We start from the raw sequence: 26,266 nt of genomic DNA, 5'->3' as shown, positions 1-26,266 counted from the left end.
TCTCAAATGACCTGGTCTGAACACTGCAAAAGATAACAAGCAAGTGGCTGTGCACAGACATTTAAGTTCAGAACTAATTCCAGAGGGCACACCTTTTGTACCCCTGGCTTGCACCATCTGCAGAGCTGTGAGCAACTCTTAATACTTGCTAACTGCAATATCTCATACTTCATATTGATACTGCAGCTTAGCAGAGAACCCTAATCTGTAAGACACAAGAAACTTTGCCCCATTTAACCAGCAATTAGGGGCACAAGTGGCATGGCTTGTGCCTGGCCCACTGAGTAAGGGAAAGAAAGATGCTGACATCCCCACTAAATGTTCCTGTAGAATCTTTGCTCTGCTGTCAGCCAATTCCATGACCAGAGGCATAGACATCAGAACTAGCCCATCATATGCCCCATTGTGGTACTTCAGTCTGCTGGTACTTCAGTTTGCCAATGGGAGAGTGAGTGCCGAACAGAGGGTGTGGCATTTATGAATTGTTTCAGTGGGAATTAAATCATCACATGAGTATCAAAATGACAGATATCAAAATACATGAGCATGGGATATTAATGAAAACAGCTCAGCAGATGAAAGGAAACCGAAGCTATTTAATTCTCACAAAATACGAAATTCCAGTAGACCAATATCTTGAGATATATCATTTATCTGCAGATTGATCTCTGCTACTAAGTTTGATTTCTGAGGAGTCTCTCAGGTGAATATGAGGGACGCAAGATGTGGCTTAGGGGGTGGCAATAGGTCCACTTCCATCAGCTTCCATCACTGATCATTGTTGAATCCCTAGATTGCCATAAGCAGGGGCAGTTATGGAGATCATACTGATGGTGGAAGGCAGGGTGGAGGAGGGTTATTAAAGAGATTCGTCATGACATATTGGAGAAAGAAGACATTAATACAGCATTAGTTAACTGCAGGAGCATCTATGGAGAGGTCCCTGAACTAATCTCACTTATAAATGATAACATTGCCCACACAGAACTAGGTATAGAAAGCTGGTTGAAGCCAGATATTAATCCTAAATTCAGATTGAAAAATAGGTTGAATGCTGGTGATGGAGGCAACATACTACAAGTTGAACTCCTAGTCACCAACAGACCTAAAATTTCATCTCAGTTAGCATGGAACAGGGAATCAGTGATCATAAAGTCATCAGTGCATTATTGATACTTAGGAAGAGTGACAAAAAACAGCTTTCGGATTACCTGATGAGTCAACAAGAAAAATCCATCTTCAGAATGAAAAATGTTGAGGGCCAATGGATGCAGTTCAAGAGTATTTTACATTAGACCTTAGACAGGTATGTGCCAAGCAAAGTTACGAGGGCTGGAAAATACCCATCCATGTTAAAAAGCCACTGTGAAAGAGAGCTACAATGCTAATTCATAAGTAGCCAAAGCATCATAGACAAACAAAAACTGAACAAAACCACAATTAGAATAAGGAGAGCCATGTGTGAAACATTCAACTAATTACTAACAACGAACTGTCCGCCTAGGAGATGTCCAATACCCAGTAGCGGAGCATGCCCTCCAGCATAATTCTAGGGACCTAGGAACCTGCTACACTGTACGTGCCATTTGGCTTCTCCCACCCAACACCAGTCCCTCTGAACTGCGGAGATGGGAACTTGCACTCCAGCACATCCTTTCATCCCGCCATCCCCCTGGACTAAACCTACGTTAAACAACCTCACTCCCATTTACTTTTCAGTCTTCTCCTCTTTCCCTTTCCTCTTTAGCCATTCATGCATCTTTCCATCCTACATCTTTATACTATACACCTCTTTACTTCTGTATGCATCCTCTTTGGCTTGAAGCTGGCACAGTACCTGCAGTAGAATATCTTTGGCTTCCCTCTGACAACCATGCCTCCATCCTTGCTACCTTCCCTGTTTTCCTTTCCCTGTTGCTTCATAACCTGGGTTGTGAGTAACTAAATCCACTTTCCCTTCTTCCCTTTCTTTCCCCTCTCTCCTCCCTGATGAAGGAACATTTATTCCGAAAGCTAGGAGCTAAAATTTTCGGTTGTTTTTTGTGTCTCTATCGGCTGTACTGAGCTGAGGTAAGTACTGGCCAGCCCCTCTATCTCTTTGTTAGTAATTGTTTCACATCTTTATATGAGATTTTCCATTAATTATTTAGATCACCTATATGGTCCACATTCTTCATTGTTTTGTCCCTTTTGTTAGCTATCACTTACATCTGTCATCTAAACACTTTCTCTTCTTCAGTGTTTTATTTTCGTCACCAACTGTGCTAGTTTCATTTGCCTCCTATTGTCTTGTTCGGTTTATAGTCCACTTCTCTTTTTCTATTTATTGATTTATTTATTTAACATTCCATTATTTAACATTCCATAGTTTTAACGTTCGTTATTCGCTGTTTTCCAGCCAACAATCACTGCCAACAATCTCTTCCACACCTATCAGTATCATCCAATTCCGTCGATTTCGTGTTGCTGGTGATATTTTCGTGCCATTGCCTATCTTTCTCTGCCACAGGAAACATTTTTTGGAACATTTCTACGCCACCCGCGAACCTTTTTGCGTCACGCGCGATCTTTTTTGCGTCACGCGCGATCTTTTTTGCGTCACGCGCGATCTTTTTTGCGTCACGCGCGATCTTTTTTGCGTCACGCGCGATCTTTTTTTCGCTACTCGCTATCTCTGTTTTTGAGCAGCGTGTGTTCTTTTTCCCCTGATCTGGACATACCTGCTTGGTCTGGTCAACTTTTTCCGTATTTTTCTTATTCGGTGGTCTTTCTTTGGTATTTAACGTTACCAACACAATTTCTTTCTTTCTCGCCCTTCCTTCCGTGTTTTATTCCTTCTTATGATTACTATTCTAACTTTAGTTATTTAATTTCCCTACCCACCAGTTACCCACTATGTACCCTAATCCTATACCACATTATTTACATTCATTCCGGAAACATGCATTTACCGTAGCCAAACTGCAATCCCACATACTTTTCCTCCGTTCCTGCTTAACCTTTGGAATTACCCCTAAAGGACTTACCTTAAAAGTTCCCATCTCTGGGTGCAATTCCTCCTTCCACCAATCTCTCCTGGACTTCCAGAACCTTCAATCCTTAGCCCTTACCCAACTTGTCCTGAACCTCTACACTACTTCATGTAACCACCACTCCCAACAGCTCCTATCTCTCTTCAAAGTCCTCCACCTCTCAAACCCTTGCTTGGAGAACACACTCAGGAACATCATCCTAGAAGCCAGCCGCAAACTTGAGTCCCATGCCACACACCACCTGAAAAAACTATCCACAGTGCTAGTGCAACACCTAAGAAGTGGGGTCCCTCTCCCTATCCCTCACAAACACCAACCACAACGGAACCGTCAACAAACCCCCCTCATAGCCAACAAACCTAGCCTAGCCACCCTACTCAATCTCCCCATCCCAGCACATACCCCACACAGACCAAATCTCAACTATAACCACAGTCAAATGCCACATATCACCAACTCCAATTCAGTTCTAAACCTCTCATCCAGATCCCTCTCTCCTCAAGAGACATCTGTTCTATCAAAAGGCTTAACCTTTAGCCCCACACCTAAATTCAACCACACTGCCCTGGTTAAAGATCTCCTCTCTTTCACCCGGAACCTCAACTGGAAATATCACTTCACCACCCAAACACAGCCCCCAAATACTAGACCCAGTGTTGAACCTTGTTTAGAACAGTTCCGACCGCCTTCTCAAAGGGATCCTCCTCCCCTCCCCCAAAACCATCCCTTGCAGACGTTTCAGGAATTCCTCACATCCAGTGTTGCCTCCCAGTCCTTCTTGAAGAACATTCCGACAACTCCCAACATCACCCCAGCTGAATCCCGTGCCATTAAACAGCTGAAAACAGACCGCTCTATTGTAATCCTTCCGGCGGATAAAGGCTCCACAACTGTGGTACTTGACCGTGTGGAGTATGTGGCAGAAGGACTGCGTCAACTCTCCGACACCTCAACCTACAAAGCTGTTACCCTGGATCCCATTCCCTCCATTCAGACTGAGCTGCAGAAAATCCTAAAAATCCAAGGTCCCTCACAAGGCCTCACAATGGCTTCCATAGACTTACTCACTCCACCTGAGCCACGTACCCCTACCTTCCACCTATTACCCAAAATCCACAAAGAGAACCATCCTGGCCGTCCCATTGTAGCAGGCTTCAAAGCCCCAACAGAACGTATCTCAGCTCTGGTAGACCAACACCTCCAACCTATCACCTGCAGGCTCCCATCCTACATCAAGGACACAAACCACTTCCTAGAACGCCTCAAATCCATTCCCACTCCTCTCCCACCTGAAACCTTTCTTGTCACCATAGATGCTACATCCCTTTACACAAACATCCCACACACCCATGGTCTCTCTGCCCTTGAGCACTACCTCTCCCAACGCCCACCCGAAGATCTTCCAAAAACCTCGTTCCTTATCACACTTACCAACTTCATCCTCACCCATAATTACTTCACTTTTGAAGGCCAGACCTACAAACAAATCAGGGGAACTGCCATGGGAACCAGGATGGCTCCATCCTATGCCAACCTCTTCATGGGCCGCATGGAGGAGGCTTTCCTGAAGACCCAAGAGCTGCTTCCCCTGGCCTGGTATAGGTTTATAGATGACATCTTTGTGGTCTGGACTCATGGTGAAGAAACACTCCTTAATTTTCTCCATAACCTCAACTCCTTTTCGAATCTGAATTTCACCTGGTCCTTCTCCAAAACCAAAGCCACCTTCCTGGATGTTGACCTTCATCTTGTTGAAGCTCACATCCACACCTCTGTCCATATCAAACCCACCAACAAACAACAGTACCTTCACTTTGATAGCTGCCATCCATTCCACATCAAACGCTCCCTTCCCTACAGCCTAGGTATTCGTGGCAAACGTATCTGCTCCAGTGACGAATCCCTCAACAATTACACCAATAACCTGACCAGTGCTTTCCTCTCCCGCAACTATCCTGCAGACCTTGTCCACAAACAGATCTCCCGAGCAATACATTCCTCCCCGTCCAACAACAATATTCCTAGCCTCAGACCACACAGAAGCATCCCCCTTGTCACCCAATATTATCCTGGCCTCGAATACATCAATAAATTACTCCGCCAGGGATATGACTTTCTCAAGTCAACCCCTGAAATGAGATCATCCCTTGACAAAATTCTCCCCACACCACCCAGAGTTGCCTTTCGTCGTCCCCCTAACCTCCGTAACATCCTTGTTAAACCCTGCAATATTCCCAGACTACCTTCTCTACCCAGCGGTTCCTACCCCTGTAACCGACCCCGCTGCAAAACCTGCCCCATGCATCCCCCCACAACCACCTACTCCAGCCCCGCTACTAGGAAGACATACACAATTCAAGGAAGGGCCACGTGTGAGACTACACATGTCATTTATCAGCTGACATGCCTGCACTGCACAGCCTTTTACATCGGTATGACAACAACTAAACTGGCTGAGCGCATGAACGGACACAGACGAACTGTCCGCCTAGGAGATGTCCAATACCCAGTAGCGGAGCATGCCCTCCAGCATAATTCTAGGGACCTAGGAACCTGCTACACTGTACGTGCCATTTGGCTTCTCCCACCCAACACCAGTCCCTCTGAACTGCGGAGATGGGAACTTGCACTCCAGCACATCCTTTCATCCCGCCATCCCCCTGGACTAAACCTACGTTAAACAACCTCACTCCCATTTACTTTTCAGTCTTCTCCTCTTTCCCTTTCCTCTTTAGCCATTCATGCATCTTTCCATCCTACATCTTTATACTATACACCTCTTTACTTCTGTATGCATCCTCTTTGGCTTGAAGCTGGCACAGTACCTGCAGTAGAATATCTTTGGCTTCCCTCTGACAACCATGCCTCCATCCTTGCTACCTTCCCTGTTTTCCTTTCCCTGTTGCTTCATAACCTGGGTTGTGAGTAACTAAATCCACTTTCCCTTCTTCCCTTTCTTTCCCCTCTCTCCTCCCTGATGAAGGAACATTTATTCCGAAAGCTAGGAGCTAAAATTTTCGGTTGTTTTTTGTGTCTCTATCGGCTGTACTGAGCTGAGGTAAGTACTGGCCAGCCCCTCTATCTCTTTGTTAGTAATTGTTTCACATCTTTATATGAGATTTTCCATTAATTATTTAGATCACCTATATGGTCCACATTCTTCATTGTTTTGTCCCTTTTGTTAGCTATCACTTACATCTGTCATCTAAACACTTTCTCTTCTTCAGTGTTTTATTTTCGTCACCAACTGTGCTAGTTTCATTTGCCTCCTATTGTCTTGTTCGGTTTATAGTCCACTTCTCTTTTTCTATTTATTGATTTATTTATTTAACATTCCATTATTTAACATTCCATAGTTTTAACGTTCGTTATTCGCTGTTTTCCAGCCAACAATCACTGCCAACAATCTCTTCCACACCTATCAGTATCATCCAATTCCGTCGATTTCGTGTTGCTGGTGATATTTTCGTGCCATTGCCTATCTTTCTCTGCCACAGGAAACATTTTTTGGAACATTTCTACGCCACCCGCGAACCTTTTTGCGTCACGCGCGATCTTTTTTGCGTCACGCGCGATCTTTTTTGCGTCACGCGCGATCTTTTTTGCGTCACGCGCGATCTTTTTTGCGTCACGCGCGATCTTTTTTTCGCTACTCGCTATCTCTGTTTTTGAGCAGCGTGTGTTCTTTTTCCCCTGATCTGGACATACCTGCTTGGTCTGGTCAACTTTTTCCGTATTTTTCTTATTCGGTGGTCTTTCTTTGGTATTTAACGTTACCAACACAATTTCTTTCTTTCTCGCCCTTCCTTCCGTGTTTTATTCCTTCTTATGATTACTATTCTAACTTTAGTTATTTAATTTCCCTACCCACCAGTTACCCACTATGTACCCTAATCCTATACCACATTATTTACATTCATTCCGGAAACATGCATTTACCGTAGCCAAACTGCAATCCCACATACTTTTCCTCCGTTCCTGCTTAACCTTTGGAATTACCCCTAAAGGACTTACCTTAAAAGTTCCCATCTCTGGGTGCAATTCCTCCTTCCACCAATCTCTCCTGGACTTCCAGAACCTTCAATCCTTAGCCCTTACCCAACTTGTCCTGAACCTCTACACTACTTCATGTAACCACCACTCCCAACAGCTCCTATCTCTCTTCAAAGTCCTCCACCTCTCAAACCCTTGCTTGGAGAACACACTCAGGAACATCATCCTAGAAGCCAGCCGCAAACTTGAGTCCCATGCCACACACCACCTGAAAAAACTATCCACAGTGCTAGTGCAACACCTAAGAAGTGGGGTCCCTCTCCCTATCCCTCACAAACACCAACCACAACGGAACCGTCAACAAACCCCCCTCATAGCCAACAAACCTAGCCTAGCCACCCTACTCAATCTCCCCATCCCAGCACATACCCCACACAGACCAAATCTCAACTATAACCACAGTCAAATGCCACATATCACCAACTCCAATTCAGTTCTAAACCTCTCATCCAGATCCCTCTCTCCTCAAGAGACATCTGTTCTATCAAAAGGCTTAACCTTTAGCCCCACACCTAAATTCAACCACCCTGCCCTGGTTAAAGATCTCCTCTCTTTCACCCGGAACCTCAACTGGAAATATCACTTCACCACCCAAACACAGCCCCCAAATACTAGACCCAGTGTTGAACCTTGTTTAGAACAGTTCCGACCGCCTTCTCAAAGGGATCCTCCTCCCCTCCCCCAAAACCATCCCTTGCAGACGTTTCAGGAATTCCTCACATCCAGTGTTGCCTCCCAGTCCTTCTTGAAGAACATTCCGACAACTCCCAACATCACCCCAGCTGAATCCCGTGCCATTAAACAGCTGAAAACAGACCGCTCTATTGTAATCCTTCCGGCGGATAAAGGCTCCACAACTGTGGTACTTGACCGTGTGGAGTATGTGGCAGAAGGACTGCGTCAACTCTCCGACACCTCAACCTACAAAGCTGTTACCCTGGATCCCATTCCCTCCATTCAGACTGAGCTGCAGAAAATCCTAAAAATCCAAGGTCCCTCACAAGGCCTCACAATGGCTTCCATAGACTTACTCACTCCACCTGAGCCACGTACCCCTACCTTCCACCTATTACCCAAAATCCACAAAGAGAACCATCCTGGCCGTCCCATTGTAGCAGGCTTCAAAGCCCCAACAGAACGTATCTCAGCTCTGGTAGACCAACACCTCCAACCTATCACCTGCAGGCTCCCATCCTACATCAAGGACACAAACCACTTCCTAGAACGCCTCAAATCCATTCCCACTCCTCTCCCACCTGAAACCTTTCTTGTCACCATAGATGCTACATCCCTTTACACAAACATCCCACACACCCATGGTCTCTCTGCCCTTGAGCACTACCTCTCCCAACGCCCACCCGAAGATCTTCCAAAAACCTCGTTCCTTATCACACTTACCAACTTCATCCTCACCCATAATTACTTCACTTTTGAAGGCCAGACCTACAAACAAATCAGGGGAACTGCCATGGGAACCAGGATGGCTCCATCCTATGCCAACCTCTTCATGGGCCGCATGGAGGAGGCTTTCCTGAAGACCCAAGAGCTGCTTCCCCTGGCCTGGTATAGGTTTATAGATGACATCTTTGTGGTCTGGACTCATGGTGAAGAAACACTCCTTAATTTTCTCCATAACCTCAACTCCTTTTCGAATCTGAATTTCACCTGGTCCTTCTCCAAAACCAAAGCCACCTTCCTGGATGTTGACCTTCATCTTGTTGAAGCTCACATCCACACCTCTGTCCATATCAAACCCACCAACAAACAACAGTACCTTCACTTTGATAGCTGCCATCCATTCCACATCAAACGCTCCCTTCCCTACAGCCTAGGTATTCGTGGCAAACGTATCTGCTCCAGTGACGAATCCCTCAACAATTACACCAATAACCTGACCAGTGCTTTCCTCTCCCGCAACTATCCTGCAGACCTTGTCCACAAACAGATCTCCCGAGCAATACATTCCTCCCCGTCCAACAACAATATTCCTAGCCTCAGACCACACAGAAGCATCCCCCTTGTCACCCAATATTATCCTGGCCTCGAATACATCAATAAATTACTCCGCCAGGGATATGACTTTCTCAAGTCAACCCCTGAAATGAGATCATCCCTTGACAAAATTCTCCCCACACCACCCAGAGTTGCCTTTCGTCGTCCCCCTAACCTCCGTAACATCCTTGTTAAACCCTGCAATATTCCCAGACTACCTTCTCTACCCAGCGGTTCCTACCCCTGTAACCGACCCCGCTGCAAAACCTGCCCCATGCATCCCCCCACAACCACCTACTCCAGCCCCGCTACTAGGAAGACATACACAATTCAAGGAAGGGCCACGTGTGAGACTACACATGTCATTTATCAGCTGACATGCCTGCACTGCACAGCCTTTTACATCGGTATGACAACAACTAAACTGGCTGAGCGCATGAACGGACACAGACGAACTGTCCGCCTAGGAGATGTCCAATACCCAGTAGCGGAGCATGCCCTCCAGCATAATTCTAGGGACCTAGGAACCTGCTACACTGTACGTGCCATTTGGCTTCTCCCACCCAACACCAGTCCCTCTGAACTGCGGAGATGGGAACTTGCACTCCAGCACATCCTTTCATCCCGCCATCCCCCTGGACTAAACCTACGTTAAACAACCTCACTCCCATTTACTTTTCAGTCTTCTCCTCTTTCCCTTTCCTCTTTAGCCATTCATGCATCTTTCCATCCTACATCTTTATACTATACACCTCTTTACTTCTGTATGCATCCTCTTTGGCTTGAAGCTGGCACAGTACCTGCAGTAGAATATCTTTGGCTTCCCTCTGACAACCATGCCTCCATCCTTGCTACCTTCCCTGTTTTCCTTTCCCTGTTGCTTCATAACCTGGGTTGTGAGTAACTAAATCCACTTTCCCTTCTTCCCTTTCTTTCCCCTCTCTCCTCCCTGATGAAGGAACATTTATTCCGAAAGCTAGGAGCTAAAATTTTCGGTTGTTTTTTGTGTCTCTATCGGCTGTACTGAGCTGAGGTAAGTACTGGCCAGCCCCTCTATCTCTTTGTTAGTAATTGTTTCACATCTTTATATGAGATTTTCCATTAATTATTTAGATCACCTATATGGTCCACATTCTTCATTGTTTTGTCCCTTTTGTTAGCTATCACTTACATCTGTCATCTAAACACTTTCTCTTCTTCAGTGTTTTATTTTCGTCACCAACTGTGCTAGTTTCATTTGCCTCCTATTGTCTTGTTCGGTTTATAGTCCACTTCTCTTTTTCTATTTATTGATTTATTTATTTAACATTCCATTATTTAACATTCCATAGTTTTAACGTTCGTTATTCGCTGTTTTCCAGCCAACAATCACTGCCAACAATCTCTTCCACACCTATCAGTATCATCCAATTCCGTCGATTTCGTGTTGCTGGTGATATTTTCGTGCCATTGCCTATCTTTCTCTGCCACAGGAAACATTTTTTGGAACATTTCTACGCCACCCGCGAACCTTTTTGCTTCACGCGCGATCTTTTTTGCGTCACGCGCGATCTTTTTTGCGTCACGCGCGATCTTTTTTGCGTCACGCGCGATCTTTTTTGCGTCACGCGCGATCTTTTTTTCGCTACTCGCTATCTCTGTTTTTGAGCAGCGTGTGTTCTTTTTCCCCTGATCTGGACATACCTGCTTGGTCTGGTCAACTTTTTCCGTATTTTTCTTATTCGGTGGTCTTTCTTTGGTATTTAACGTTACCAACACAATTTCTTTCTTTCTCGCCCTTCCTTCCGTGTTTTATTCCTTCTTATGATTACTATTCTAACTTTAGTTATTTAATTTCCCTACCCACCAGTTACCCACTATGTACCCTAATCCTATACCACATTATTTACATTCATTCCGGAAACATGCATTTACCGTAGCCAAACTGCAATCCCACATACTTTTCCTCCGTTCCTGCTTAACCTTTGGAATTACCCCTAAAGGACTTACCTTAAAAGTTCCCATCTCTGGGTGCAATTCCTCCTTCCACCAATCTCTCCTGGACTTCCAGAACCTTCAATCCTTAGCCCTTACCCAACTTGTCCTGAACCTCTACACTACTTCATGTAACCACCACTCCCAACAGCTCCTATCTCTCTTCAAAGTCCTCCACCTCTCAAACCCTTGCTTGGAGAACACACTCAGGAACATCATCCTAGAAGCCAGCCGCAAACTTGAGTCCCATGCCACACACCACCTGAAAAAACTATCCACAGTGCTAGTGCAACACCTAAGAAGTGGGGTCCCTCTCCCTATCCCTCACAAACACCAACCACAACGGAACCGTCAACAAACCCCCCTCATAGCCAACAAACCTAGCCTAGCCACCCTACTCAATCTCCCCATCCCAGCACATACCCCACACAGACCAAATCTCAACTATAACCACAGTCAAATGCCACATATCACCAACTCCAATTCAGTTCTAAACCTCTCATCCAGATCCCTCTCTCCTCAAGAGACATCTGTTCTATCAAAAGGCTTAACCTTTAGCCCCACACCTAAATTCAACCACACTGCCCTGGTTATAGATCTCCTCTCTTTCACCCGGAACCTCAACTGGAAATATCACTTCACCACCCAAACACAGCCCCCAAATACTAGACCCAGTGTTGAACCTTGTTTAGAACAGTTCCGACCGCCTTCTCAAAGGGATCCTCCTCCCCTCCCCCAAAACCATCCCTTGCAGACGTTTCAGGAATTCCTCACATCCAGTGTTGCCTCCCAGTCCTTCTTGAAGAACATTCCGACAACTCCCAACATCACCCCAGCTGAATCCCGTGCCATTAAACAGCTGAAAACAGACCGCTCTATTGTAATCCTTCCGGCGGATAAAGGCTCCACAACTGTGGTACTTGACCGTGTGGAGTATGTGGCAGAAGGACTGCGTCAACTCTCCGACACCTCAACCTACAAAGCTGTTACCCTGGATCCCATTCCCTCCATTCAGACTGAGCTGCAGAAAATCCTAAAAATCCAAGGTCCCTCACAAGGCCTCACAATGGCTTCCATAGACTTACTCACTCCACCTGAGCCACGTACCCCTACCTTCCACCTATTACCCAAAATCCACAAAGAGAACCATCCTGGCCGTCCCATTGTAGCAGGCTTCAAAGCCCCAACAGAACGTATCTCAGCTCTGGTAGACCAACACCTCCAACCTATCACCTGCAGGCTCCCATCCTACATCAAGGACACAAACCACTTCCTAGAACGCCTCAAATCCATTCCCACTCCTCTCCCACCTGAAACCTTTCTTGTCACCATAGATGCTACATCCCTTTACACAAACATCCCACACACCCATGGTCTCTCTGCCCTTGAGCACTACCTCTCCCAACGCCCACCCGAAGATCTTCCAAAAACCTCGTTCCTTATCACACTTACCAACTTCATCCTCACCCATAATTACTTCACTTTTGAAGGCCAGACCTACAAACAAATCAGGGGAACTGCCATGGGAACCAGGATGGCTCCATCCTATGCCAACCTCTTCATGGGCCGCATGGAGGAGGCTTTCCTGAAGACCCAAGAGCTGCTTCCCCTGGCCTGGTATAGGTTTATAGATGACATCTTTGTGGTCTGGACTCATGGTGAAGAAACACTCCTTAATTTTCTCCATAACCTCAACTCCTTTTCGAATCTGAATTTCACCTGGTCCTTCTCCAAAACCAAAGCCACCTTCCTGGATGTTGACCTTCATCTTGTTGAAGCTCACATCCACACCTCTGTCCATATCAAACCCACCAACAAACAACAGTACCTTCACTTTGATAGCTGCCATCCATTCCACATCAAACGCTCCCTTCCCTACAGCCTAGGTATTCGTGGCAAACGTATCTGCTCCAGTGACGAATCCCTCAACAATTACACCAATAACCTGACCAGTGCTTTCCTCTCCCGCAACTATCCTGCAGACCTTGTCCACAAACAGATCTCCCGAGCAATACATTCCTCCCCGTCCAACAACAATATTCCTAGCCTCAGACCACACAGAAGCATCCCCCTTGTCACCCAATATTATCCTGGCCTCGAATACATCAATAAATTACTCCGCCAGGGATATGACTTTCTCAAGTCAACCCCTGAAATGAGATCATCCCTTGACAAAATTCTCCCCACACCACCCAGAGTTGCCTTTCGTCGTCCCCCTAACCTCCGTAACATCCTTGTTAAACCCTGCAATATTCCCAGACTACCTTCTCTACCCAGCGGTTCCTACCCCTGTAACCGACCCCGCTGCAAAACCTGCCCCATGCATCCCCCCACAACCACCTACTCCAGCCCCGCTACTAGGAAGACATACACAATTCAAGGAAGGGCCACGTGTGAGACTACACATGTCATTTACCAGCTGACATGCCTGCACTGCACAGCCTTTTACATCGGTATGACAACAACTAAACTGGCTGAGCGCATGAACGGACACAGACGAACTGTCCGCCTAGGAGATGTCCAATACCCAGTAGCGGAGCATGCCCTCCAGCATAATTCTAGGGACCTAGGAACCTGCTACACTGTACGTGCCATTTGGCTTCTCCCACCCAACACCAGTCCCTCTGAACTGCGGAGATGGGAACTTGCACTCCAGCACATCCTTTCATCCCGCCATCCCCCTGGACTAAACCTACGTTAAACAACCTCACTCCCATTTACTTTTCAGTCTTCTCCTCTTTCCCTTTCCTCTTTAGCCATTCATGCATCTTTCCATCCTACATCTTTATACTATACACCTCTTTACTTCTGTATGCATCCTCTTTGGCTTGAAGCTGGCACAGTACCTGCAGTAGAATATCTTTGGCTTCCCTCTGACAACCATGCCTCCATCCTTGCTACCTTCCCTGTTTTCCTTTCCCTGTTGCTTCATAACCTGGGTTGTGAGTAACTAAATCCACTTTCCCTTCTTCCCTTTCTTTCCCCTCTCTCCTCCCTGATGAAGGAACATTTATTCCGAAAGCTAGGAGCTAAAATTTTCGGTTGTTTTTTGTGTCTCTATCGGCTGTACTGAGCTGAGGTAAGTACTGGCCAGCCCCTCTATCTCTTTGTTAGTAATTGTTTCACATCTTTATATGAGATTTTCCATTAATTATTTACATTCAACTAATTCAACAGTAAAAGTCCATCTACCAGCTTCACAGAAAATCCTAAGAATTTTTTCTCTTGTGTTAACTGGCTAAACAGACTAAAGCCACTGTCCAGACACTGTGTGTCCAAAAGGCACTGAAATAGGGGATGAAAGAGAGAAGATGAAATACTAAACACCTTCTATCGGAACTGTTTCAGTGGGGAATTAAATCATCACATGAGTATCAAAATGACAGATATCAAAATACATGAGCGTGGGATAGGAAAAAACAATGAAAACAGCTCAGCAGATGAAAGGAAACTGGAGCTATTTAATTCTCACAAATTATGAAATTCCAGTAGACCAAAAATCTCCTCTATGGGAATAAATGTGGGTTCCAAAATCAACAATCGTGTGAAACCCAGCTCAATCTGTATATCATCGAGGCCCAGAAAGCAATATGTACTGGTGCCCAGGTTTTTGCTGTGTTCCTTGGCTTCTGGAAGATGTTCAATACAGTTCCACATTGCTGGCTAATAAACAAAACAGGAACATACAGAATATCAGACCTGCTGTGTGGTTGGACTGAAGTGTTTCTAGCATACTGAACACAGCTTGTTATTCTTAATGGAGAAAAATCTCCAGACATACAAGTAATTTTGCGTGTACTTCAAGGAAGTGTTATGGGACCATTACTTTTCACAACATATATAAATGACTTACTGGATAATGTTGGAACTACCGTGGAGCTTTTTGTGAATGATGCTATTGAATAGGGATAAGAATTCGCACTACTAGAAAATTGAAATGAAGACCAAGGAGCAACACTTCGTGCAGGGAGTGCCAGTTAGCCCTCAGCAAAAACAAATGTAATAAAGACCCTTTATTATATGACTGTAGAACAGTCACTGGGATCAATCACATCCATAAAATATCTAGGAGCATGCATAAGAGTTCAGACTGGAATGACAACATAAAATTAATGACATGGAAGGCAGTTGCCAGACTGAGATTCAGAAGTATAGTCCACCCACAAAGGAGGTAGCTTGCAAAACTCTCATTTGACAAATACTTGAATGTTGCTCATCAGTCTCAGATCTTTACAAGAGAGGATTGATACAGGAAATTGAAAAGAGCTGCAAGTTTCATTACAAAATCATTTAGTAAGTTTGGAAAAACTTTGGAGATGGACAGCCTACGCCAGTGGAAGACACTGCAAGAGAGGCATTCCGTATCTTGGTGTGGTTTATGTTCTGTTAAAATGCTGTTGAAATGTAATATAGCAGCAGTCCCATGTAGCATGGGCTCATCAAGCCATTGATAGGTTTCTAGAGATATGTTGCACCATACATCAGGCAATTCACATAAAATGCAAACTTCATGCAGTGATTGCCAGTTGGCCCTCAGCAAAAACAGATATAATATATTGTGCATAAATATGCAGAAATACCCATTATTATATGATTATATGATTTCAGGACAGTCACAAGGAACAGTCACCGCCCTAAAATATCTAGGAATATGGATGCAGAGATGTTTAAAGTGGAACAACTACATAAAACTAATTACATGTTGGTCTGTGGGTGTAAAGCTGGTGCCCAGTGGTATCAGAGATGGGTTTCATCTGGTATATATCAGGCAAATTTGTTGACTGAGACATCAATATAAGTTCACTATCACACTCCTCAAATAACTGCCACATGATTCTAGCTTTGAGAACTGACAGTTATCCTGCAGAGCAGTACCAGCAGTGACAGAACAGGCATCAAGCATGAAGGGATGCAGGTGGTCTGCAATAATGTTTATGTAGTCCAGAGATGTCATAGTGCTTTCAAATACTGCCTTAGATCCCAGAGATGGGCAGGTAAATGTATGCTATTTGCATATTTGCATAATACTGTCCCCACTGGTCTGCATTCATGACGTGGTGCACATTTCAAGCAGCCGTTCACCTGAGGATGTCGTATCCATACAAGAGCATTGACTAGGTGTAACACAGTGAAATGTGATTCATCTGACCAGGCAACACAATTCCACTGATTCATGGTCCAGTCTTGATGACCTCTGCCCACTGCAATCATAAGTGATGTTGTTGAGTCCATATGAGAACACAACATGATTCATCTGTTGCAGAGACCTATGTTTGACAGTGTGCACTTAACAGTGTTCTCTGAAACACTTGTGCCTGTACCAGCACTATCTCCCTTTCATCAGATTGTCTTCTTCACACAGTGGACAAGCTTCCAACCTCCACATTCTGCCATCAGCCATGGACATCCAACACCTTGCAGCTAATTTTGGTTTCACCATCGTTCAACCTCTTTCCGTAGATGGTCACGATAGTGCACATGAACAGTCTACCAGCTTCACCAGTTCTGGCATGTTTGTTTCCACGTGCCAGGCTATAACAATCTGCCTTCTGTCAAAGTCACTTATGTCTTAGTGGATTTCCCCATTTGCAGCTAGTACCATTGCTACGGACATTGCCCATTTGTCTCTGCTATGCTCTCATATAGAGGGCAGTGATCATTATGTGTTGGCTCATTAGTTTATTTTCAATGAATAGGCAAATGTGCCTAATTAAGGTTTTCAGGTCTCTTTTTTACTGTCACTTTATGATATTTAATTTTTTTTTTCCTCCCCAGGACTTCCTACCTCAGCTTTGAAGAAGGATCTGAAGAAGACTTGAGAGATGTTTGGGAACTTCAAAAATGTCTTGACAATCTAATACTTTATAAATCGAACAATCCAAAATATCTCAAAAGTGTTTTATACAGGACTTGAGGAAACTGAATATTTGTAGTGCAAATATTTCGTAAGAACAATTGTTTTCTGACTGAATATTTTACAAGGCTGTACAGCATTACTGTACATGCAGGAATAGAAAGGACAGATCAGACTTTTTTATTGTAAATAAATATTCAACCTTTTTTTGTAAATATATTTGTTCCCTGAAAATTTTGCAATGTTCTGTGTTCCTATGTGTGTAAGTTGTTAATATTCTTCATTCCTGTCATTAGAATTCTTTACAGATTATTTAACTGTTATCACAACGAAGGATAGTGAGAAAGCAACAAGTGCAAAATCAATATATTATATTGAATCATGAATGTAAAGTGATTTGATTATTAAGTGTTTTCAGATAAATTCTTGTATTTTATGTTTTCTGTACAGAAGAAGTTTCTTGTACCTTAATAGCATTGATAGACTAAGGCTGTGATACATTATACCCAGTGATGCTTAAATTATCATTCATTCACTTTTTTTTAAGATAAGCTATAATAAATAAGATAAAAAACATTTGTAGCACATGAAACAGATATAGGGAAAAAAACACACTCACACACACAAAACACATGTCTGCATACTACTACTGATTCATATGACAATGTATTTTTGAATTAGAAATAGCTAAAATCATCTTATTTACATTGGAGACACTGGTTTGGAGATTTCTGTACTTATAAACAAATTTAATATTTACCCTAAATTATAACAACTGTTCTCATATAAACACTGTCAGCATCATGTAATGGAGAAACACAACTAAAAATGTCCAAAAGACAAGATGATCATTTAAAATTGCCAGTCATGTACATTATGTTCCTTGTCAGTAATACGCGTTCTATTTAGTAAGAACAAATCAATAAAAGAAATCTTACTCTGGTTCATTACAAGGCTCAGTATGCTAAATTATATACAGGATGTACATAAAGTCCGGGAACACTTCCATTTATTTGTTGCACAAGAACTAAACATTGTACACATGTCATACACATTGCATTTCAAAGAGAAACTCTGAAAGTTTTTCTTTTTCCAAACATTCGATATGCGAACCATGAGTGACCCAGCAGATGTCAATACAGTAATCGAATTCTTGCCACACCCGTCCCAGCATGGCATCATCGAGTGTGGCAGTCACTTCCCGTGTTCTCTCCCAGAGCTCTGCTACATCACGTGGTACAGGCGGTACATACACAAGATCTTTAATGTGTCCCCAAAGAAAAAAGTCACATGGAATGAAATCTGGTGATCAGGGAGGCCATTTCTTAAAACAGCTGTTCCCTTCTGTAGCACGGCCAATCCATCGATGCGGTAGCTCCGTGTTCAGGTCCACATGCACTTCATGATGAAAATGAGGTGGAGCCCCATCCTGCTGAAAGATGAATGGAGAGTCCGACTGCATTTGAGGCATCAGCCATTGCTGCAACACGTCCAAGTAGAAATATCCAGTGACAGTGCTCTCGTTAACACTCCACATTCTTTTCACTCACACTGGGACGTCGGCTTCTCTCTGCCGGCCACAAGCAACCCATCGTAATGAATTTGTCGTGCCAGTGGTAAATGGTCTTCCTTTGTGGTGGCTTCTTGCTGTACATAGTTCTAAACATCCATTGAACAGCTGTAGCACACTTATTTTTGTCAAACTCCAACACACAGAAAACTCGCTCCGCACCTGAACTCGCCATGTTTGTGACTAGCACTGACTGTCGGCAAATTACCAAACTATGCCGTGGCGGTATACATGAAACAAAAGCTTTCAGGGTTTCTCTTCAAAATGACTTATGTATGATATCTGTACAATGTTTGGTTCTTGTGCAATAAATAATTGAAAGTGTTCCCGCACTGTATGTACACCCTGTATATTCACAAGACAAAATATTACAGTAGCCACGTTTTGAAATATTTTTTCCAGTAATCATTCAGTGTTTTATCCCTCTAGTATGAAATCATTTCCTTCAAACATGTTTTCATGCTTTTATCTATGTTGTCACTGATGTAGCTTTGTCTGCAGAGCAACTTATTATTTCATGATGGGACTGCCACTGATTTATTGTCTGTAATATCTATTGTTTGTAATACTTACAGTTGTTTTTATACATAGAAATATTTCATGACCTATCTCCTTATCTTCAGGTGGAACTTCTTGCATTTTGATATCAGCCATTGCAAAAAGAATGTATTTACTACAGTGATCTTTCTGTCACTGTGATCAAAGAGAAAACTCGAAAATTATCAAGAATTCTACAGCATGATTTACTATCAAATGTTAGTAATGTGAATTTACAATTTGTCTTGTGTACTGTAAAGAAACTACAATTTTCATCAACACACTACATCTTCATGCACTTTTCTATAATCACAAAATCTTTCATAGTACACTGCACTTCATTACCAAAGATGTTTTGTATATCTTTATTATGAAATTATTTAATAAAATACGTAACAAGGAATTTTATGTTTAGTAGTTCATTATGCTCAAGAAACCTGTAAAAAGAATTACTATGTCACAATCATCATTTCAAATACTAGTAATTGGTAATTCATGTTCCTTTGTGAAAGTCAAGGAAGAAAGAGAAATAAATCTTGTTTTCCTTATAAACTCAACTTCTGGTGTTCGTCTGTATCTAAAAACAAAGCTGATGTAACTTACCAAACGAAAGCGTTGGTATGTCGATAGAGACACTAACAAACACGAACAAAAACACACACACAAAATTCAAGCTTTCGCAAACTACGGTTGCTTCATCATGAAAGAGGGAAAGACGAAAGGATGTGGGTTTACAGGAGACACACCAACAATTAAAGAGAACAGCCATGGGTACCAGGATGGCCCCCTCGTACGCCAACCTATTTATGGGTTGCTTACAGGAAGCCTTCTCGGTTACCCAGGCCTGCCAAACAGAAGTTTGGAACAGATATATTCATGAAATATTCATTATCTGGACCCACAGTGAGGAAGAACACCAGAATTTCCTCTCCAACCTCAACTCCTTTGGTTCCATCAGATTCACCTGGTCCTATTCCAAATCCCATGCCACTTTCCTTGACGTTGACCTCCATCTGTCCAATGGCCAGCTTCACACATCCGTCCACATCAAACCAACCAACAAGCAACAGTACCTCCACTATGACAGCTGCCACCCATCCCATATCAAACGGTCCCTTCCCTACAGCCTAGGCCTTCGTGGCAAACGAATCTGCTCCAGTCCTGAATCCCTGAACCATCACAACAACAACCTGAAAACAGCATTCACATCCCGCAACTACCCTCCCGATCTGGTACAGAAGCAAATAACCAGAGCCACTTCCTCATCCCTTTAAACCCAGAACGTCTCACAGAAGAACCCCAAAAGTGCCCCACTTGTAACAGGATACTTCCCGGGACTGCATCAGACTCTGAATGTGGCTCTCCAGCAGGGATACGACTTCCTAAAATCCTGCCCTGAAATGACATCCATCCTTCATGAAATCCTCCCCACTCCACCAAGAGTGTCTTTCCGCCGTCCACCTAACCTTCGTAACCTCTTGGTTCATCCCTATGAAATCCCCAAACCACCTTCCCTACCCTCTGGCTCCTACCTTTGTAACTGCCCCCGGTGTAAAACCTGTCCTATGCACCCTCCCACCACCACCTACTCCAGTCCTGTAACTCGGAAGGTGTACACGATCAAAGCCAGAACCACGTGTGAAAGCACCTTTGGCACAGTGTTACACCGTCCGGGCTATATGGATACTTTCCACCAACACCAACCTATCCGAACTCCGGAGATAGGAACTTGCCCTTCAATATATCCTCTCTTCTCGTTATCCACCAGGCCTCAATCTCCGCTAATTTCAAGTTGCCGCCACTCATACCTCACCTGTCATTCAACATCATCTTTGCCTCCACACTTCCGCCTCGACTGACATCTCTGCCCAAACTCTTTGCCTTTAAATATATCTGCTTGTGTCTGTGTATGTATGGATGGATATGTGTGTGTGTGTGTGTGTGTGTGTGTGTGTGTGTGTGCACGCGCGCTAGTATATACCTATCCTTTTTTCCCCCTAAGGTAGGTCTTTCCGCTCCCGGGATTGGAATGACTCCTTACCCTCTCCCTTAAAACCCACATCATTTCATCATTCCTTTTCCTTCCCTCTTTCCTGACGAAGCAGCCGCCAGTAGCGAAAGCTCGAAATTTTGTGTTTGTGTGTTATTTTATTGTGCCTGTCTACCGGCGCGTTCCCGTTTGGTAAGTCTTGGAATCTTTGTTTTTAATATATTTTTCCCATGTGGAAGTTTCTTTCTATTTTATTTACATCATGAATTTGAACCCAACAATTACGTTTGTTATTGTCTTTGTGGCATTTCGAAATCTTTTCTATCATTTTACTTTCTCTTTTTGTTTGTACAAATAGTTTCACTTTGTATTCATCTTCCCTTTTTCCGTAATCTACCATACATTTTATCCTGCCTAATTATAATAATACGTAATTTACTTCCAAACCATAACGTAAAGCTTTAACACTTTCAACATTACCGCTGCTATAAAATCCACTGTTCCAAGTTTACAAACATTTCGTGTAAACTCGTGAAAACTATTTCACGGCTTCAGTTCCTTTCACCCATTAAACAACCATCTCAGCTATTTCCAACAACTTTCGTTTTATTTCCATTCTCGTTTTTCCCACATAACCGATCATTTTTTAGCAGCTACCCACTGGTTTGAACGTTATTATTTCTTTGTCAAACAATTGTTAGCCTCATTTTCATAACCTGCCAGTACATAACCAGTCCTTTAAATACATTTATGCCCATTTTTTCGAAATTTTCCTGAATTTCCCCACCCTTTAACGTGTTTTGGAGACAACACAACTAGCTAACCTTTGCACCCATTGTTGTTCACCAGCCTAAGTTCCGCACAGGATCAACATAGCTCATCTCAAACAAATACTTTTTCAACTTTTTTCACACCTTTGTCTCTCCCTATATATATATATATATATATATATATATATATATATATATATATATATATATATATATATATATATATATATTAAAAACAAAGATTCCAAGACTTACCAAGCAGGAAAGCGCCGGCAGACAGGCACAATGAACAAAACACACAAATACACACACAGAATTACTAGTTTTCGCAACCGATGGTTGCTTCTTCAGGAAGGAGAGGGAAAGACAAAAGGATGTGGGTTTTAAGGGAGAGGGTAAGGAGTCATTCCAATCCTGGGAGCGGAAAGACTTCGATTAGGGGGGAAAAAAAAGGACAGGTGTACACTCGCACACACACAACACACACACACACACACACACACATCCATCCGCACATACACAGACACAAGCAGACATATTTAAAGGCAAAGAGTAAGGGCAGAGTAGTCAGTCGAGGCGGAAGTACAGAGGCAAAGAAGTTGTTGAAAGACAGGTGAGGTACGAGCGGCGGCAACTTGAAATTAGCGGAGGTTGAGGCCTGGCGGATATCGAGAAGAGAGGATATACTGAAGGGCGAGTTCCCATCTCCGGAGTTCGGATAGGTTGGTGTTGGTGGGAAGTATCCAGATAACTCGGACGGTGTAACACTGTGCCAAGATGTGCTGGCCGTGCACCAAGGCATGTTTAGCCACAGGGTGATCCTCATTACCAACAAACACTGTCTGCCTGTGTCCATTCATGCGAATGGACAGTTTGTTGCTGGTCATTCCCACATAGAAAGTGTCACAGTGCAGGCAGGTCAGTTGGTAAATCACGTGGGTGCTTTCACACGTGGCTCTCCCTTTGATCTTGTACACCTCCCGGGTTACAGGACTGGAGTAGGTGGTGGTGGGAGGGTGCATATGACAGGTTTTACACCGGGGCGGTTGCAAGGGTAGGAGCCTGAGGGTAAGGAAGGTGGTTTGGGGATTTCATAGGGATGAACCAAGAGGTTACGAAGGTTAGGTGGACGGCGGAAAGACACTCTTGGTGGAGTGGGGAGGATTTCGTGAAGGATGGATCTCATTTCGGGGCAGGATTTTAGGAAGTCGTATCCCTGCTGGAGAGCCACATTCAAGGTCTGATCCAGTCCCGGGAAGTATTCTGTCACAAGTGGGGCACTTTTGGGGTTCTTCTGTGAGAGGTTCTGGGTTTGAGGGGATGAGGAAGTGGCTCTGGTTATCTGCTTCTGTACCAGGTCGGGAGGGTAGTTGCAGGATGCTAAAGCTGTTTTCAGGTTGTTGGTGTAATGGTCGAGGGATTCAGGACTGGAGCAGATTCGTTTGCCACGAAGGCCTAGGCTGTAGGGAAGGGACCGTTTGATATGGAATGGGTGGCAGCTGTCATAATGGAGGTACTGTTGCTTGTTGGTGGGTTTGATGTGGACGGATGTGTGCAGCTGGCCATTGGACAGATGGAGGTCAACATCTAGGAAAGTGGCATGGGATTTGGAGTAGGACCAGGTGAATCTGATGGAACCAAAGGAGTTGAGGTTGGAGAGGAAATTCTGGAGTTGTTCTTCACTGTGAGTCCAGATCATGAAGATGTCATCAATAAATCTGTACCAAACTTTGGGTTGGCAGGCTTGGGTAACCAAGAAGGCTTCCTCTAAGCAACTCATAAATAGGTTGGCATACGAGGGGGCCATCCTGGTACCCATGGCTGTCACCTTTAATTGTTGGTATGTCTGGCCTTCAAAAGTGAAGAAGTTGTGGGTCAGGATGAAGCTGGCTAAGGTGACGAGGAAAGAGGTTTTAGGTAGGGTGGCAGGTGATCGGCGTGAAAGGAAGTGCTCCATTGCAGCGAGGCCCTGGACGTGCGGGATATTCGTGTATAGGGAAGTGGCATCAATGCTTACAAGGATGGTTTCCGGGGGTAACAGACTGGGTACGGATTCCAGGCGTTCGAGAAAGTGGTTGGTGTCTTTGATGAAGGATGGGAGACTGCATGTATATATATATATATTTACTTTAACCTCGTGTTACCCTTTCCACCTTCTAATACTGTGTCAACCTCACAACATCCCTACAATGACCCCATTAAATTTTATTTACATTCCCTCCGCACACATGCATTCACCCTAGCCAGATTACGCTCCCATATTTTATTTACTCAGGCCTGTCTGACATTTGGCATTACCCCCAAAGGCCTCACACTTAAAGTTCCCATCTCTGGCTGCAATCCTCCTTTCCATAAGTCCTTATACCAGTTCCAAACTGCACAATCCATAGCCCTCACCCGCCTAATCCTTCACCTGTACATCGACTCGGCCAATGAACACACCCGTCAACTCCTATCCCAAATCAAAGTTCTCAATCTTTCCTCTCCCACATCCACACTGGCTGTTCATAGCATCCTCCTACAGGCCAACCGCAAATTAGAACAGCATGCCACCCTCCACCTCAAAAAACTATCCAATCTCCTGGTTTCCATCCTCCGGAAAGGCAACTCACTCACCCTCCACAACCTATCCAGCAAACCTCAACTGCCTCTCATTGCACACAGACCCAGTCTCTCCCGTCTACTCAATCTCCCACTTTCAGCTCCACTCCCCCCAACACCTCAAAATTCTAGTCAACACAATCTGGAACCACAACACCCCAACCCAGTAGTTAACCTTTCCTCCAAATCTCTCTCCCAATCCGAAACCTCTGTCCTATCCAAAGGCCTCACCTTCAGCCCCACTCCCAGGTACAAGCAAACTGCCCTTGTCAAAGATTTACTGTCCTACACTCGTAGTCTCTGCTGGAAATATCACTTTGCCACGAAGAAAAATAATCCTGATCCCACTCCTAATGATCCAACTCCCCAAGACACTATCCAAATTGAACCCTGCCTGGAACAGTTCCGTCCTCCATCACAGCGGGACCCACCTCCTCTTTCTCAAAATCACCCTCTCCAAACCTTCCAGGAATTTCTCACTTCCAGCCTTGCCTCTCAGTCTTTCTTGAAAATCCTTAATCCTACTCCCAACATCATCACAGTCGAAGCCCAGGCTATCCATGATCTCAAGGCTGACCGATCCATCATCATTCTTCTGGCTGACAAGGGATCCACCACCGTGGTACTTGATTGTCGGGAGTATGTGGCTGAGGGACTGCGTCAGCTTTCAGACAACTCTACATACAAAGTTTGCCAAGGTAATCCCATTCCTGATGTCCAGGCGGAGCTTCAAGGAATCCTCAGAACCTTAGGGCCCCTACCAAACCTTTCACCTGACTCCATCAAACTCCTGACCCCACCGACACTTCGCACTCCTACCTTCTACCTACTTCCTAAAATTCACAAACCCAAACATCCTGGCAGCTCCATTGTAGCTGGTTACCAAGCCCCCACAGAATGTATCTCTGCCTACGTAGATCTCCACCTTCAAGCCATTACATGCAGTCTCCCATCATTCAACAAAGACACCAACCACTTTCTCGAATGCCTGGAATCCTTACCCAGTCTGTTACCCCCGGAAACCATCCTTGTAACCATTGATGCCACTTCCCTATACACAAATATCCCGCACGTCCAGGGCCTCGCTGCAATGGAGCACTTCCTTTCACGCCAATCACCTGCCACCCTACCTAAAACCTCTTTCCTCATCACATTAGCCAGCTTCATCCAGACCCACAACTTCTTCACTTTTGAATCCCAGACATACCAACAATTAAAGGGAACAACCATGGGTGCCAGCATGGCCACCTTGTATGCCATCCTATTCATGGGTCGCTTAGAGGAAGCCTTCTTGGTTACCCAAGCCTGCCAACCCAAAGTTTGGTACAGATTTATTGATGACATCTTCATGATCTGGACTCACAGTGAAGAACAACTCCAGAATTTCCTCTCCAACCTCAACTCCTTTGGTTCCATCAGATTCGCCTGGTCTTACTCCAAATCCCATGCCACTTTCCTTGACGTCGACCTCCATCTGTCCAATGGTCAGCTTCACACACCCGTCCACATCAAACCTACCAACAAGCCACAGTACCTACATTATGACAGCTGGCACCCATTCCACATCAAACGGTCCCTTCCCTACAGCCTAGGTCTTCATGGCAAACGAATCTGCTCCAGTCCTGAATCCCTGAACCATTACAACAACAACCTGAAAACAGCATTCACATCCCGCAACTACCCTCCCGATCTGGTACAGAAGCAAATAACCAGAGCCACTTCCTCATCCCTTCAAACCCAGGAACTGTCACAGAAGAACCCCAAAAGTGCCCCATTTGTGACAGGATACTTTCCGGGACTGGATCAGACTCTGAATGTGGCTCTCCAGCAGGGATACGGCTTCCTCAAATCCTGCCCTGACATGAGATCCATTCTTCATTAAATCCTCCCCAA

General features: G+C 44.4%; 1 protein-coding gene across 4 annotated transcripts in view; it reads left to right on the top strand.

Moving 5' to 3' along the window:
* Nucleotides 1–19,569, top strand: part of LOC126279018 (uncharacterized) — a 174,758-nt gene extending 155,189 nt beyond the window's left edge. For all 4 annotated transcript variants that reach the window (XM_049979409.1, XM_049979410.1, XM_049979408.1 and 1 more), the window contains exon 14: nucleotides 16,827–19,569. In XM_049979409.1, coding sequence (XP_049835366.1) covers nucleotides 16,827–16,965 — 139 coding nt within the window. In that variant the 3' untranslated portion in view covers nucleotides 16,966–19,569. The remainder of the gene's footprint in view (nucleotides 1–16,826) is intronic.
* Nucleotides 19,570–26,266: the final 6,697 nt, after the last annotated feature.

This window comes from Schistocerca gregaria, chromosome 6 (assembly GCF_023897955.1).
Source record: "Schistocerca gregaria isolate iqSchGreg1 chromosome 6, iqSchGreg1.2, whole genome shotgun sequence".
Classification (NCBI taxonomy): Eukaryota; Metazoa; Arthropoda; class Insecta; order Orthoptera; family Acrididae; genus Schistocerca; species Schistocerca gregaria.
The sequence above is the reverse complement of the archived record's forward strand: the minus strand, read 5'-3'. Positions and strand labels throughout refer to the sequence as shown.